The sequence below is a fragment of the Chrysoperla carnea genome, chromosome 1 (assembly GCF_905475395.1).
Source record: "Chrysoperla carnea chromosome 1, inChrCarn1.1, whole genome shotgun sequence".
NCBI classification, from domain to species: domain Eukaryota; kingdom Metazoa; phylum Arthropoda; class Insecta; order Neuroptera; family Chrysopidae; genus Chrysoperla; species Chrysoperla carnea.
Genome location: NC_058337.1, coordinates 74,546,363 through 74,564,740, shown reverse-complemented (window position 1 = coordinate 74,564,740; position 18,378 = coordinate 74,546,363). Strand labels below are relative to the sequence as shown.

General features: G+C 32.0%; 3 protein-coding genes across 3 annotated transcripts; all 3 read right to left on the bottom strand.

The window, feature by feature from the left end:
* Window positions 1-2,759: 2,759 nt before the first annotated feature.
* LOC123299928 lies at window positions 2,760-3,753 on the bottom strand. The gene is made up of 2 exons (XM_044882354.1): window positions 3,671-3,753; window positions 2,760-3,576 (listed from the first exon to the last, which is right to left on the bottom strand). Exons 1-2 carry the CDS (start codon window positions 3,680-3,682, stop codon window positions 2,761-2,763), a joined length of 828 nt encoding a protein of 275 aa, XP_044738289.1. The 5' UTR covers window positions 3,683-3,753; the 3' UTR covers window position 2,760.
* A 5,593-nt stretch (window positions 3,754-9,346) lies between these two features.
* Window positions 9,347-10,905, bottom strand: LOC123302062. Its single transcript, XM_044884852.1, has 2 exons — window positions 10,842-10,905; window positions 9,347-10,750 (listed from the first exon to the last, which is right to left on the bottom strand). The coding sequence occupies exons 1-2, from the start codon at window positions 10,851-10,853 to the stop codon at window positions 9,536-9,538; spliced, it is 1,227 nt and encodes a 408-aa protein (XP_044740787.1). The 5' UTR covers window positions 10,854-10,905; the 3' UTR covers window positions 9,347-9,535.
* Window positions 10,906-15,405: 4,500 nt separating this feature from the next.
* On the bottom strand, window positions 15,406-16,960 carry LOC123301539. Its single transcript, XM_044884318.1, has 2 exons — window positions 16,901-16,960; window positions 15,406-16,809 (listed from the first exon to the last, which is right to left on the bottom strand). Exons 1-2 carry the CDS (start codon window positions 16,910-16,912, stop codon window positions 15,595-15,597), a joined length of 1,227 nt encoding a protein of 408 aa, XP_044740253.1. The 5' UTR covers window positions 16,913-16,960; the 3' UTR covers window positions 15,406-15,594.
* Between the last annotated feature and the right edge of the window lie 1,418 nt (window positions 16,961-18,378).

Here is an 18,378-nt window from a genome sequence, read left to right as displayed (position 1 = left end):
TTTAAATAAAACTAAAAAACATGACATGATAGAAAAATTTGGTTGCCATTTTCGAGTTCAGAATTTTCAATTTCTTTAAAAATGGACAATATTTTTCTGATAGAAAAAATCGTCTGTGACAGTACTATATTTCCTGTACTAGAACGTTTTTCATCTAATTTCAATAAATCATAATCGTTTGTGGGGAGACAAATTTTTCAAGGCGATTTTTAAAATATTTTCCTTTAGGAGTCTGTCTGTATGATCTTAGCATTTAACCATTTTTTACTAGGTCTAAACTAGGAAAACTAAGAACTAAAAAAAGTAATATGTAACACAATAAATAAAAAAAATTTAATTAAAATTACTATTGTTATTTTATAATTAGAGTGATTTACAATTGTAAGATGTAAGAAATTTCAACATTTCATCAGAAATTTTATAAAAGGACAAGTTTATGTATATTATATGTGTGCAGTATATACCTATGTGTATATTTTTATATAAGCACGCAAATATCGTACACTTGACTTAAATCTAGAAATAACTACAAATAAAATTATTAATACACCTCAAAATTTGAATGAATTAAAACTTCATTTACAATATAAAAACATGCTAATTAAATATTTTTTCTAATATGTATATTTTCACTGAAAATTGTAACTGTTTAATTTATTAGTAACTAGCTTGATACCCGCCAGCTTCACTGAGCTTAAAAGTAAAAACCACTGCTTTATAGCCTCCACCCTCTCTTGATATGCACAGTTTTCAATTTTGTTAAATGTAAAATAGTCATTATTCATTGAGTATATCAGAAAAGTTGGCCATGATTTTGTGACATTTACTTTTTAAAATTTTTACAGAATTCTTTAATTTATGGCTCAAAATGGTGATCATCGATCCGATCCATCTATATTCATCATTTTGAACCATAAACTAAATATTTGTGTAAAAATTTAAAAAATGGTAAATGTCAGATTAAATTCAATTTTTTAAATTATTTTTTTTAATATATCTTTATAAATTATAGTTCATGTGTTATTCTGATGTATGAGTTATATTGCTGTACAGTTTCATTAAAAATCATTCGCTATTTTTAGCGTGAAACCGTAACAAACAAACAAACAAACATGCTTACTTTCACATTTATATTTAAAATTTTATATAGGAAATATTGTTTCACCAGTGTAACAACTTCCTGTTAGTTATTCAGTTTGTATTCTCCGATAGTCGAAATAAAATGATTTATGATGGTTTTAACTTTTGATATATTATATTAATGTAAAGTGTTGTGAAACTCTTCTAAAGTGACCACAAATTTTATGGACATCCCAGCTTAAATTTTCTGAATTTTTTATATATTTAGTTCTAAACATTCTAAATAAATATCTCAATGGGCACAACGATAAATATTCAACAGCTTTGGAGTTATTCATCATTTTCCATTGATAAACTTTGATTTTCAATTTTATTTCTATATAGATGGTTGAATGATTTTTTTTTTTTTAATTTAAGTAATGAATTTTTGAAATCATTGAATTAGTATTTTGTCAAATTTTTATACATCTTAAAATTGTGTATTAATTTGTTTTGCAATAACAAATAATTGCATATTAATTTGTTTTGGAAAATTTGTTTTTGCCCGACTCATACTGGTTGGCGATATCACAATATTTCTGATGGATAGCTCTATTCAATACTGTAATATTTCTTAAGCTAACATGGATACTCTAGCATCTGTTTCAATAGCATACCAGCATTGAAGTATAAGCTATGGATTTCTTACCGTTTACTCGAGCTAATGCTCAGTGCTGCTGACCCATACAGATCTGCATGGGTCAGCAGCACTGGGCATTAGCAACCTGCATCATAATATTTACATACTATCAAAGACAGAAAGTTTAACTCAGCTGACAAATCAGGCTGACAAATAAAATCGGAATATTTATGATAATCAAAATTCTAGAAACGTTGCTTTATTACAATTTTAACATCAGATAATGTTTTCTGTAAATATAATATTCGAAAAAATATTTCGGATGTTACGATTACCTATCCAAAATATTTGCTCTTCTCGGTATATTATTCGTAGAATGGAAATACTTATCATTAAAAGAGTGTGGAAAATAAATTTAACTTTAATGGTTTATAATCAATGAATAAAAAACTAAAGAAGGTCAAAGACTTAAAGCCTTCAAAGGTCAAATTTACTGTATTTGCTTTGTAAATAATTGTAACTATTTCAAAACATTTTCCAAAAATCATATTCAAAAGCGAAAAATGGCTTTCTTAATTGTTTTTTAAATTATCTATGTATTTCTGTATAAATAGTTTAGTCTGCAAAGCTAAATTCTTTTGCATATGCTTTTTCTATCGTTTAAACAAAAGTTAATACCACTATTATTCTCTAAATAGCAGAAACGGACGCCAGAAAGAGCGGCTTAGTTTATTTATTTGTAGATAAAATAAGAACTGTAAATAAAATAAGAAAACGAACAAAAAAAAAAAATCACTTCAATGTAGAAAAAAATATATTTCATAGGACCATTTTACAGTGAAGAATTAAATATTATAAGAACAATAATTAAACTATCTAAATGCAATATTAAAAAATCATATCACATTATGTTTTTTCGAAAAGAAAAATATTAGCCTTTTTATGAAAAAGTAGTTATAGAGTCCATGAATTATATTGACAGCGCTCTATAAACAATGGAAGGTCATATTCTTTGCGTATCCATAAAATCACGTTCCTTTGATCAATACTGATGATTTAATTTACCAGGGATGTCCAATTTTGGTTGCCAAATGGGCAGCACGTACAGCAGCTACGTCTGGAGTATCAATGGGTACACGACCAGCATGGCTGATTGATGCTAAGGCTGGAATACCAGCAACGGCAAGTGGTCCTGCAGCAGCAATAGCGGCTGGTGCTCCTAAAGCTAAACCGTGGCCTCCTAAGGCTAAGGCTGGGGCTCCTAATAAAGCGACATCTCCATTACGGATTTGGGCGGCAGCACGGAGTTGAGCATGTTGGACACGAGCGGCTTGGTTTACCAAAGGTTCTACTGGTACACCATTTGAGTCAATGATTGGCAAATGTTGTGGAGCAGCCCACGCAGCAGCAGCCCATGGAGCAGCGAGGAGGCTACGTTTTTTACGTCCAAGAACTCCGTGGAGGTCTCCAGTTCGGATATTTGCATTAACGTGAGCAGCAACATTTTGAGCACGTACAATTTGATTTGCTAATGGTTCGATTGGTACACTGTTGGCATCAAGTAATGGAGCACCGTAAATGGCGCCATGGCCAGCAAGGGCAAGTTGTGCTGGAGCAACGATTCCATGAGCAGCGATTCCATGAGCACCAGCAAGAGCTAGTGGTGCTCCTAATATAGCAGCATCACCATTACGGATTTGAGCGGCAGCACGGAGTTGAGCATGTTGGACACGAGCGGCTTGATTTACTAATGGTTCTACAGGTACTCCATTTGAGTCAATGATTGGCAAATGTTGTGGAGCAGCCCATGCAGCAGCCGCCCATGGAGATGATATGTAACTAGCTGATGCGACAGCTAACAAGCATGTTAGGGCAACCTTTAACAAAAAATATAAAAAGATTAAACTTCACTTTCTGTTACACAATTATTAAGAATTTCACTAAACTATTTATTAAAAATTTGATACTCACGAAGACTTTCATTTTAATTGTTCTTGCTTTACCTCCTGTGTTAGGACTGTAGAGCTACTGTACTTTCTGCATGCGTTTCTCTTGCTTTTATACTAAAAGTTGTGATTAACAATTTTTTCATTTATCACCCCGTTTACCGGTATATTAATTTATTAATAATAATAACAATTACTTTTTTGCTAAAGAGAATAAAGAAATAAAATAAATTGAACCTTGATAATGCAACATGCTTAGAAAAGTTATTATTATTATGTTATTATAGATACAACATTGCATACAAAAATAAATCAATTAGTGACATTTCATTTCCTCACTTTCTTTATTTCCGTAAAGTAATCGAACTTTATCGTAATGTTTTCGAAGAACGTCCGCAGTCTGTGCTTGCAGAGATATAAGTATATATTAAAAACAAGTGAAAATATGATTTCTTGCAATCTTATCTAAACGATATTTTTTGTTCTCAAATTATTCGTTTTTATTTTTATTCGTTATTATATTACTCCGTCCTCCTTCGTATCTTGATGATGTAGAGAAAAGAAGTCTGGATTATAAACTTGTTATTTGTTAAATTGGGTTGTTTGAACAATGTTTTAATGTCATTACTAGCATTGAGACATTTGCTCTCAATCTAAGAGTAATAGGAAATGGAAAATGGGATTACGCTGTAATTAAAATGGCTCTGCCTTTTTACCTATGATCCACTTTTTATAGGCAAAAGAGCCTAATCTGTAAATTTTTCTCAACAGCAGGGATATTACAGACAGTGTAATACATTATGGATTTATGAATGGTAAGCAGGATCACGTGTCAAAGAGTTCAAGAATCCATTCCCATCTGAAAAATTTACAGTGTTTCAATGATATAAAATGTACCTTACTGATGGAAAAGTTCTTTATGTAGGTAACAGTTGCTGGTCATAATGTTGACATATTTGCTTTAGTTGCCAAGTACTTAATCTTTGTGCAGAAGCAGAAGTACATAATGGGAATATTTGGTACTCTTTTCCTATTAGTTATCACTGAAATAATTTTCATGGCGTGGAAAATATTGTTCCCATAAAGTCTATTATGTTAACGTTATCTCTTTTAAGTTGAAATAGAATAAAGGTATAAAGGTCTCTGTTGTCATCATAAATGATTTCAAATAAGAATCTTCGAATAGTTCGAAGAATTTCAATGCTTTGACACATATTTCTTGTATGGAGGTGACACAAATTCAGGTTATACGTTATAAAAAAATTTGTGTGAAGATGTAATTAAAAAAATATTTTTTGGCGGATGATGGTTAGTGCCGCTTTACTAATACGGTGGTACTCGTCAACTGTATTTTTTTTTTTTTAAATCATACTACTTATCGGTAACAATTTATGAATTCAGTTACGCCACGAATTCGCCAGAGTGACGAATATTTTTACCATTTCATAAATAATTCATGCAAGTTCTACATAAATTTATAGGCCAACCGTCCTATTTGTCGACAAGGTTTTTACGTTAGCGACTATGGAAATGACATTCTTAATGAAGTAGATAGAAAAAGACATAACTTCCCAGTATAATAAAAAGTTATAAAAAATTTAAAAAAATAAAAACTCGATCGACTCTATCGAATGTTATGAAATTCTATTCGGATCATATTGCCGTTAAAACGATATCATTTTTTTGTTTGCAAACGATTCGTTTTTCATTCACCTTTAACTTTTCATTTTAAAAATGTTCTTTTCCACGACGAATACATTTTTGGCTTTATACAAAAAATAATTTTTTCGTTGCACAATTTTGTGTATTTTTACGGATTTATTACGGTACTTCGTTAGAGAACAAAGTTTTCATAGTCGCTATGAGTTAACCGTAAAAAAATATAATCTAATGTTTTTCTAGAGGTAGTGGCGTAAAAATTAATATTTATACTAATTTTTCTAGCAATTAAAATATGCTCACAAAATAAATATTTCCTTTCTTCAAATAAATTGGTAATTGATTCGAAAATGATCGTTTATTTTTTTTAGTATTTACTTGCAGCAAAAAATCTACAAATATCATAGATAACCATCTATAATTAATTTTTTCTTTACAAAACTTGCATATGGCCACGTAATTATTCTTAATTAATTTATAAGTTAATTATTTGTATCATTTTTTTATTTTCTTAAAACTTGTGACCTTCATTTCACATGACTAGCAATATTTGTTTGTTATTGTTTCTTGTTTTGGTTTCATTTACTTGTTTTGTAATAATCCAGTAAGGCTATGATTTTATAGTACTTAAAAAATTGGGAGACCAGCTAAATGGTTACTTTTATAGAGATGATCTTTATTAGAATATTTTATCGTAAATATCCCTGTATGGAACTTTTTGTTTCGAGAGGTGATTGGGAGGTAAAATCGTGTTTTTTGATAAATGCTATAAATTTCCATTCCAACTAAAAATGACATTTTTAACACACGTACAATGAAAGAAGCGTGAGAACATAGCAATCTTTTTAATTTTTTCTAGTGAAGGAGACTGCCGTTGTGGCAAAAAATTGATGTTGGAAGAATATTATATCTCGAATCATAAAGAAAAAAATTATTGATTTTCTACAAAATAATAAATTAAATATTATATTTAGAGGATTATTTTTAGTGGTGGTGTACCTAGCCGAGAAAATCTCAGCGTCGCGGTAGTATAAAAATGAACTTTTCATCAGGTCACTCAGCTTATCATTTGCATTGAATAAAAAGATTATGCAACGATTGAAGAATGCGATTTAAAAAGATTGCTCTCTCTCCTGTGTTGTGGATATTTACAAGTTCTTGATAAGTTTTTTTTCTCTTGAAAATTTTGTACTTTATTGTGTTATCTGTTTCTTGTAAAATGGATGGAATAAACTTCGGTTTATTAATTTCCCATTCCCTTTTACTTTTTGTTCTGCCTTAGGATATTTAATAAAATAACATTTACTGAATTATATTCAGCAACACAGCAATATTTATTCAAAGGTATTTTATTTAATATTCAAAAAAAAAATTTTGTTTCCAAAACAATCCAAAACTAAGTGAAATTTACAAAATTTAAGAAACCCCCGTCAAATTTTTCGGGTGCGGAACCCTTAATTCGCACTTGAAACATATCTAAGAACACTTCCCGTTAAATTTAAACGAGACCGCAAAAATTAAAATCGGTTCATCCGTTTAGGCTCCACGATGCCACAGACAAACACACACAAAGACACCTACATATAGCGGTCAAACTTATAACATCCCTTTTTTTTAGTTGGGGGGTTTATAATATATTCAAATGTAACCAAATTAAATTATTTAATCGTAGGTAATCACTACCTAAATATAAAAAGCAAATAATCAACAATCATAATTATGTCGAAACATTACATCTGTATAACTTTCTAAGTCTATGAAGTGACGTGTAATAAGGTTTCAATTTAAATTGGTAGATAGAGTCTTTCTTAGCAGGATTGTCGAATCATTTGAAACAGTAGTCGTATCAGTACAGTAACAGTTAAAAAACTTGGTTTATGATATTACTTATGTACTTATATATACGAGATGATAACTATGGATCTAATTGATCTTATTAATATGATCCTATGTTCTCTATTTAAAATTTGACATCTTTGCCAATTAATTCGTGTCGGATCATTTTTTTTAGTTTCTATGATTAATTAGATTTTTTTTTGGTAATAAATTCACATTGAATGTACGGGATGGTTAGGTTAGATTTTGTTATATTGACTGTCCACGAAGGACACACTTAGGCAATAGAGCCCATTGTGATACCATATATGGGTTTTACCACCTTTCCGCTGATAATTTCATTTATCAGCTCCTCAATTTCAGTGGCTGCGTGCACCTCATCACAACTATTAATTAAATTAATTTTGTTGCGACGGTGGGAATCGAATCCGCTACCCTAGGCATACCGCGGACGGAATTGGTTACGTCTTAACCAACTGAGCTAATAGGGCGACAATGTACAGGATGAATATCGGTGAAATAATAGTATGACTAAATTATATCTATTATTGAATCATTTTAATGTATATTTTAATGCATATTTAGTGTATTACTTTCTTATAAATACCTTGTAAAAATATTAATGAATATAATTATATTTAATCAATTCATTATGAATTTGAAATGATTATCGGCAATAATTATTTATACAATGGAAGAATGTTTGATTGGACCAATTAATGATTTAACAAACCATGTTTATATGCATTTATAGATCAGAACAATAAGTTTCTAATCAATGAAATAATTCTGTTTTGTAACTCCGGAACAAAAACAATTTCTATACTTCGCAGGAGTATAACATCTTCGAAAGAGTTCTTAAAACATAATTTTACTACATTTTTTAAATCATATTTTTTAAAGAACCGAAGATAGTCTTAACAACGGCATTATCATTTTTGTGATTGATTTTGCATTATTGTGATTGAATGCGATTGATCGCATTCGTACGAAAAATCCATTAATTACTTTATATGTAATGCTATGTAATTATTGATTTTCATGCCGTTTCAACTTATGATGACTATCATTATTAAATTTATTGTAAATTTAATTATTATGAATATTCATTTTATTATAATCATATTTTAATACTTGTTATGAATGATTTAATTTCATTGGATGATTGTAAACGTTTCTATATCATATGCTAGCGTTCTATCTATTCAACCAAGAGCTAAACTTGTCATAGGTTTGTTGTGCGCCAAATTTTTTAACTTCTTATATTGACGTGGTAGTCGGACTATACGTATAGTTAACCTGACAACTGATAAAACAAAACCTCGCGTCTGCTCGCATCTGTGTCTGACCTCATTTCAAAGACTTTATATTCTACGATGCGAAATTTTACGCAACGTTATTTATGAATTTTTTCATTAATGTTTAGAAAATCTATGGAATAACTATATCTCCTCAGGTTTTGAAATTTTTTTCTTTCAGTCATTCGCCGTTAAAATGCATTAATTTGATATAAAAACGAAAATAGTTTTACACCAGATGCTTTGTGATTTTATCATCGTTGTTCAAGTATGCTTAAGCTTTTAATCCTAAAGTAAATGAATGAATGACAGGGCATTAGGGTATCTTTTGCATTTCAATTGAAAAAAAAGTATATTTTCCGCATTGTAAATAGCTAGCTGTGGTTTCTGAGATCTCTTTCCTTTCCGTAAACAAGATTTTTTTTAATGTTTGGACCCATCAACTCACAATATTTTGAAGTAAAACATTTTTTTTCTCCATAATAAAGTGGCAGAGTACTTGGGTGCCTTCATTTCACCACCAAATAGAATTGACCTGTTTACATAATATAAATTATATACAGGTACCACTCACATATGGGTTAAAAATAAAGTTGAATGGCGTAAATAGCAAAATAATATACCTGTGAAATTTTTTCCCCGAATTATTCTCGATAAAAAAACAGATTTTTTTAATTGCTTTTTATAAATTTAGAAATCGATTTTTTCACTTTCCACTGAGATTCCGCAATAATTATTTCATTAATTTATCTGCATCGATTGTTCACAGAGTCGATCAGAATATTATTTCGGTGGCATTAAATCAAAAGAAAATATGTATATAGCAAATTATTTTTAATTAAAAAAAAACTATTTTACACAGAAAAATTAAATAATATAAAAATTAGTTAACTAACTACAATGTAACATTATTTGTAAACAAAATGATATCACATTGTTTGTCATATAGAAAAGCTGTGCGACAGGTCTTTTATCAAATATTTTTGAAAATAAATTGCGTAAAAAACAGTAAAAAGAAATTGACAGCGGCTCTATAGACAATTATTCAAATCATACATTAACGGTGGTTAATCGTCTTGTCAACATTAGAAAATGTTTTACAAGATGAGTCCAGATTTGGTGGCCAAATGAGCGGCTTTAGCGGCAGCTACTTCTGGTGTGTCTAATGGTACACGTCCAACATGTGAGACTGATGTAATAGAAGCTGGTACGGCTACTGAATGAGCTACGGCAAGTGGAGCGGCATGCGCAACAGTAAGTGGAGCTGAATGTGCTACAGCAATTGGAACTGAATGAGCTACAGCTACTGGGCCAGCGGCTAAAGCTACTGGAGCACCGACTAAAGCGGCATCACCATTACGAAGTTGAGCTGCAAGGTGGAGTTCAGCGTGTTGAGCACGTGCAACTTGGTTGACTAATGGTTCTACTGGTACTCCGTTTGAGTCAATGATTGGTAAGTGTTGTGGAGCAGCATAAGCTAATGGAGCGATGATTCCACGTTTTTTACGTCCAAGGATGGCAATAGCGTCTCCGTTACGAGCATGGGCATTGATGTGAGCAGCAGCGTTTTGTGCGCGGGCAATTTGGTTTGCTAATGGTTCAACTGGGACACCATTGGCATCAAGTACTGGTAAGTGTTGTGGAGCGGCTAAAACAGCACCGTGGGCAGCGAGGGCAAGTGGTGAGGGAGCGGCGGCAAGAGCAATTGGACTTGCAACTAAAGCGGCATCACCATTACGGAGTTGAGCAGCAAGTCGGAGTTCAGCATGTTGTGCACGAGCAACTTGGTTGACTAAAGGTTCCACTGGTACTCCGTTTGAGTCAATGAGTGGTAAGTGTTGTGGGGCAGCATAAGCCAATGGAGCGATTATTCCACGTTTTTTACGGCCAAGAATAGCGAGATCTCCGTTGCGAGCATGAGCGTTGATATGAGCAGCAGCATTTTGAGCACGAGCAATTTGATTTTCCAATGGTTCTACTGGAACACCATTTGCATCAATAACTGGTAAGTGTTGTGGTGCAGCTAAGATAGTACTGTGAGCAGCAACAGCAAGAGGTGCTGAGTGAGCTACAGCTACTGGGGAAGCTGCGGCAAGAGCAAGTGGAGCACCAACTAATGCAGCATCACCGTTACGAAGTTGAGCGGCAAGTCGAAGTTCGGCATGTTGGGCACGAGCAACTTGGTTGACTAAAGGTTCTACTGGAACACCATTTGAGTCAATGATGGGTAAATGTTGGGGTTGGATGAGCACACTATGAGGTGATACAACTAATCCAGCTGATGCAACAGCTAACAAGCATGATAGGGCAACCTTTAACAGAAATAACAAAGATTAAAACTTCACTTTCTTGTTCACAATTAACTCAATTCACTGAACAATAATTCAATTTTTGGATACTCACGAAGACTTTCATTTTGAATTATTCTTGCTATACCTCCTTTTGATAGGACTGTAGAGCTACTGTACCTTCCATGTGCGTCTCTCATGCTTTTATACTAAAATTGATGATTACCTTCAATATCATTGACCACCCAATTACCGGTATATTATTTGGTTATCAACTTTTACATTCTGCAAAAGATTTTAAAAACAGTTTATAAAACCTTGATAAGACGAAATGTTTTGAAAAATCGATAGAAAAAATAGGAACCTACAACAATAGGTAGAAAAAAGAGATAGATAGAAAAAAGAGAGATAGATAAAAACAAATAATAAAATTAAAAACAAACAACAGGAAAAAATAAGAAACTACATTCGATCTGATTATAATAAAAATAAGAAATTTGAATATGTCAATGTTTTTTATTGAAATAAATTAGTGTATATCGTTATTCGTATATATTTTGTAATTTGTAATAATTTACGACTATAAAATCACATCATCTTTCCTGCGAAAAACTTTTGAATTTTATAGGCAACCCAACTGTAATGACGATTTTACTTTTGATGAAAATTTCAGATGAAAAATATTTTCTTGTTTTCAATGTGTGGCTTGCAAAATATTAAGCTAGCACCAACATTGTAAAGATATTAAATTACCCATTTTTGCCCTAACTATGCTTAATTTTAATAAACTTTTCAATTTTTTGGAGTACTTACAAGTTTTACGTATCATGTGTCCTAGTTTAATAGAATAATAATAAGCAATAAATATGCTCAAATTTAATACACTGTAGGATTTTGTTTTTACTGAAATAGTTGTACTGGCGTAATAAACCTCTAGAACAAATAGAAATCTTGGACACAATATTGTATGTTACGATATATCGGGTAATCGGTTTTTAACGCTCCATCCCCTATTTTTTCTTAGGGTGCAAAACTGTACAGTGCATAATATTAAAAAAAAATCAATATTTAATACTTTTTAATTTAGGTTTTTGGCCAATCTCACAGGACACATCATCAAACAGTTGATTTTCTAATGAATCCCTCAATTTTATCTCAGATTTAAAATATACTTGAACTTTTGTTAACAACAACAACAATTTTCACAAAATTCCTTATGTTTTTTGAAAGTTATAGCACATTTAAATCTAAAAATAAATATCCAAACTAGCTCAGCTTAATGTCAAAATTGCCATATTTTTTTATAAGAAGCTGTTCACACCCTACACTTAGACAAGCTTTAGGTCTGTACTCTCATGCTTCATTTGAATTTTTGAAAAGTAAGAAAAAAATATCTTATTAAAAAAGAAATTCTAAGAAATGTAGTTAGGGACACACGGTCCAATGAACTTGACTCCAATAAATAATTCAAGCTTATCTTAATCTCGATAATGCCTCCATAAGTGCCACAAATCAAGCATGGGAGACAAAACTTAACGATGCCGTGGAGGGAGTTTTGTTTGAACAGCTTCTTTAAAATAATACGTCATTTAAAATTTCCATAACTTTCGAAAAACAAATGAGATTTTGAAATGTTTGTTGTAGTTGCTTACATGAACTCAAATACTTTTAAAATTTGCAAAAAGTAGAGTGATTCATTTGAAAATCAAAAAAATAGCTGCTGTACCTCCTAAGATAATATACCAAAAACAAATTATTTTCCGCTAATAAAAAAAAAGCTAGATAAAAAATAATTGAAAATGTAGGTATATTTAATTTTTTCAAAATTTCACGCCCTAAGACAAAAGAAGAGAATCTCCATTTTTTTAATACACGTTTTAAGTCTCATAAAAGTTTCATGGTTCCATCTATGGAACTTATCACATCCCAAAGTATGGATTATAAACGCCAAAATATCCAAGCCATTTAATGATTTCGTGATGCCGCTTGGTACGATGTTCTCTTGACCCATACATTCGTTTTAACAAAAGTTTTTTACACATAGTTTGCAAACCATTGATTAACCGGAAATAAATTTCAAATAAAAAATTGTAGCAGACGTAATTTTATATATTTTTATTTATTTTTTTTTAAGTTTTTAGCACGAAAACGGATCAAGATACGATACTTATAAACATGAGAACTTTTTTAGTTTGTGAACTCTACAGTGGGTTAAACTACTAACTTTTTTACAAATGGAACATAATTACTGAGTATCTTTACGGTCTTTAATATTATAAAAAATATAATGCCATGTCACTTCAGGATCAAGGTAAAAAAGAGAGTGTTAGAATAGGTAAAATCAACAAAATTAATTAATTACCTCTTCTGAGTAGAAAGCATGTCTCCGGTATCCGTTGTCTCAATGGAACCTTTCTAAAAATGTTGTTTACTATTACCCTTTCTGAGAAGAGAGCCTGTTTTATGTATCAGTTGGCGCAATGGTAACTTTTTAAAAAAAAGGTGTTTACTATTTTGTGAAGAATAATTTTCTAATTTAATATTTTCCTAAATCTCTTATCAGTTATAAACATTCAGTTGATTTTAGAAAGGTCTTGTAGGTTAAATGAAAGGCCTCCGTCATATACATGCTTCCTTTCGAGTAAAAGAGCTTTTACTTACATTATTTCTAAACAAAAATATGAAATAAAATCCATTTAAGAAATTTTCAGCCGGATTGATTTAAACGGGAGACACAAAAAGTGAATTTTTAAAATTTTATTTTCGCATTGTAAACACCTAAAAATATAAAGATTTTACACAATTTTAAAATTTTTACTTCGGAGTGAAAGCAATAACTTCATATTACTATTTAAAAAATGATGTGTATATTTTCTAGATTTTAACTTTCTTTTCATTCTCTAAACATAATTTAACACTAATTGTATAAGAAAAGTGCCAAAAAGAGCTTAGAACAACGACAATAACAGTTTTTTGATGGGCTATTATGATCAATTTTGAACTTTCTTCTAATCGCTTTCCTTAGGATCAAGCTGATTACGATGAATCCATCACTCATCACGCAATATTATAAATAATCATTTCATTACTATCAAAATAGAATATTAATCCATTATGAATCATTTCATTTCGTTATATTACTGTAGACGTCTGCATGTTACTAGCCGTATTTTTAATAATTATCATACCAAGATACAGTCTTACCAATTTGTTTTTCTTCAATAGATTTCCTGCCCTAATATATAGGGTGGTCCAACCTATAATAGTATTATTATTATTATTGTTATTTATTTGACTTACTCTTTTGCTGCTTATCTATTTTAAGTACACTTTACAAATGTATTTACTTCAATTTTCAAAAATTATTCAAATGAAAAACTAATCAAACAATTATATCAATCTAGATTGCCTTTCTGTCACAGATTTATTAATAAAATTTGTTAGCTAAGGTAATTTTTTCAGATCCCTAATGTTCATAACTTCATTTATTTGACTATTTTGCACCTTCTCCTGTATATTTCTCTCACGGAATCCTGGACAATCAATCTACAAATGCTCTTTATTCTTACTTTACCCACACAACACACATATTTTAACCCTTTCTTCATTTTTTATACTTTTGTAGTTCGATGTTTCCACCCTAAAAGCTAGCACGCTTCTCTGCATTAAGTCCAAATACTTAATACACTTCGGTCACCCCCTTCGTAATGATTTAAACATTTAAAGAATATGAGTGAATTTGAGTCTTTTTCATAAATAATCTCGCACAAGTTTTTCAGATCAACTTCAATTTTTTGTTCTTAATCTTTTAACTTTTGCCTACGTAGCCCGGGTTTTCCTTAGTTTTTGCACTTTCAATAGTATCTATAGTCGTAGGAAACCAACAAATGGTAGATAACTATAGATAATGATAATTTCTCAATTCACTTTTGTCACACGGTGCGACCAAAGGATTCTTCATTAAAAGCCTACTTGTATACAAGCTTACTTGTATGGCATGTATACATGTATACCTGCCATAAAACTGTTACTGGCACGTACACTTACTTCTTTGCATATACAAAACATTGAACTAAAAGATATTTTTTCGAATTAATGCACGTCCAAGCTCCAACGCTGGTTTTCGTAATTGATGACCATAAGCTTTAAGTCATTAAGGACCCATTGATCATACTGTGTGATAAAATTTCAATTTTTCTAAGCAAGCGATTTGATAACACTCCCAAAAATTTTCCACCAACATTTCAACATTTTCTATGAAGAGAAGATTTTAAGGGTTGTAAGTTTATTAAAAATTACCATTATTTAAACGTTATGTAACAATTGTAGAATTCTTGTTTTTAAAACTTAGATCATCCTGTTGAATATCAACACTCTAGACGATTTATATTTAAAATCTACAAACTGCTGAAGATTCCTGCAAAAGAAAAAACAAAACGATGGCACATGTCTGTCCTTTGCAGTAGAGCGTTCTGAGATACTTTTTGAAATTCCCATAAATTAGACAACAACTTTTGTTGACAGCTTAAAACTTTTCCATTTTCTATCAGAATATTATATCGGTGGCGTTAAATCAAAAGAAAATATGTATATAGCAAATTATTTTTAATTAAAAAAAAACTATTTTACACAGAAAAATTAAATAATATAAAAATTAGTTAACTAACTACAATGTAACATTATTTGTAAACAAAATGATATCACATTGTTTGTCATATAGAAAAGCTGTGCGACAGGTCTTTTATCAAATATTTTTGAAAATAAATTGCGTAAAAAACAGTAAAAAGAAATTGACAGCGGCTCTATAGACAATTATTCAAATCATACATTAACGGTGGTTAATCGTCTTGTCAACATTAGAAAATGTTTTACAAGATGAGTCCAGATTTGGTGGCCAAATGAGCGGCTTTAGCGGCAGCTACTTCTGGTGTGTCTAATGGTACACGTCCAACATGTGAGACTGATGTAATAGAAGCTGGTACGGCTACTGAATGAGCTACGGCAAGTGGAGCGGCATGCGCAACAGTAAGTGGAGCTGAATGTGCTACAGCAATTGGAACTGAATGAGCTACAGCTACTGGGCCAGCGGCTAAAGCTACTGGAGCACCGACTAAAGCGGCATCACCATTACGAAGTTGAGCTGCAAGGTGGAGTTCAGCGTGTTGAGCACGTGCAACTTGGTTGACTAATGGTTCTACTGGTACTCCGTTTGAGTCAATGATTGGTAAGTGTTGTGGAGCAGCATAAGCTAATGGAGCGATGATTCCACGTTTTTTACGTCCAAGGATGGCAATAGCGTCTCCGTTACGAGCATGGGCATTGATGTGAGCAGCAGCGTTTTGTGCGCGGGCAATTTGGTTTGCTAATGGTTCAACTGGGACACCATTGGCATCAAGTACTGGTAAGTGTTGTGGAGCGGCTAAAACAGCACCGTGGGCAGCGAGGGCAAGTGGTGAGGGAGCGGCGGCAAGAGCAATTGGACTTGCAACTAAAGCGGCATCACCATTACGGAGTTGAGCAGCAAGTCGGAGTTCAGCATGTTGTGCACGAGCAACTTGGTTGACTAAAGGTTCCACTGGTACTCCGTTTGAGTCAATGAGTGGTAAGTGTTGTGGGGCAGCATAAGCCAATGGAGCGATTATTCCACGTTTTTTACGGCCAAGAATAGCGAGATCTCCGTTGCGAGCATGAGCGTTGATATGAGCAGCAGCATTTTGAGCACGAGCAATTTGATTTTCCAATGGTTCTACTGGAACACCATTTGCATCAATAACTGGTAAGTGTTGTGGTGCAGCTAAGATAGTACTGTGAGCAGCAACAGCAAGAGGTGCTGAGTGAGCTACAGCTACTGGGGAAGCTGCGGCAAGAGCAAGTGGAGCACCAACTAATGCAGCATCACCGTTACGAAGTTGAGCGGCAAGTCGAAGTTCGGCATGTTGGGCACGAGCAACTTGGTTGACTAAAGGTTCTACTGGAACACCATTTGAGTCAATGATGGGTAAATGTTGGGGTTGGATGAGCACACTATGAGGTGATACAACTAATCCAGCTGATGCAACAGCTAACAAGCATGATAGGGCAACCTTTAACAGAAATAACAAAGATTAAAACTTCACTTTCTTGTTCACAATTAACTCAATTCACTGAACAATAATTCAATTTTTGGATACTCACGAAGACTTTCATTTTGAATTATTCTTGCTATACCTCCTTTTGATAGGACTGTAGAGCTACTGTACCTTCCATGTGCGTCTCTCATGCTTTTATACTAAAATTGATGATTACCTTCAATATCATTGACCACCCAATTACCGGTGTATTATTTGGTTATCAACTCAACTTACAATTTGCAAAAGAGTTAATATAAAAAAAAACAATCGTTAAAACCTTGATAAGACGAGATGTCTTGAAAAATCTACAGAAAAAATAAAGATATATACCAAAAATGGGAATCTATAGGCGATCTTTTTATAATAATGCAAAGAAGCAAAGATGAATATCGTTATTATTTTGTTACCCTCATTTCAGTTCATAGTGTGTTTAAAATATACAAAATCTTAAACTTTCATATTTCATTTTTAATTTTTAAAATTGTACAATGTCATCGTTTTCTATCTTTCAGATTTTGAATTTACATGTTTAATTTAAAAATTAATCACTAGATTTACAATAGGTCAGTTAGTTCAACCGATTCGACCGTTAGATAATCTAATTTGAATCCACTCATTGTTTTGAGATTTCGTATTCACAGACATTCTTCCATCCATGCCTCCACAAGCTAAGACTAATAATCCGCATATCCACGCATATAAAACTTACTTACGTCTTGTTGAACAACTACTTACATAAAACAAATGAAAACAAACAATTTACTGAGTAAATGGTTGAAATACCATGAATAGACCGTGTTGATTTTTCAATCGTTTGTGTTTACGTCATGTAAGTAAAGAAAGATAGTCATTCTTCGACAGCCACGGTCGTGTATATAATACACGACTGTGGTGCCACATACACATTTTTCAAAAAACTTATTTTTTCATATTCTACATATTATAATGTTCTAACCTATTTTGTGCTCTCGCGATTAAAGTCTCGTTTATGAAAAATGTTTCAAACAAAAGTTGTTTATTTTTTTAAATAAGATTTTTTATATTTAAACTTTTGTTCTATCTCTGAATGTTTGCAAAATGAATTCTAGCACCCAAGAACCAATTGACCTATGCTCTATTACGAACTCATCCTCACTTTTTAGGTACTGAGCACATTATAAAAATTTCAGCCTCACGTCTCTTTCGTTTTTGAGTTATCCTGCTTACGGATGACCAGGCAGGTGGGGAGACGGACAGTCAGAAAAGGACTTATCAGGTGATTTTAACACATATACCAAAATTCTGTTCGTTGCATCAATATTTTGAAGCGTTACAAACTTGGGGCTAAACTTAGTATGCCTGGATATATTTCATATATACCATAGTATAAAATCCTTTTATTCTAAATATCGGAACGTTGTCTTTCACGGCAGAATTTTGATTGCAAGACATTTTTTACTTGCAGCAGCTAACTGATCGATGTTTCAAAAATCGATGTTTGAAATCGCGCTATTGGTCTACTATTTTCTTAGTTTTCATACACAGTAAAATTTTTTACACTTA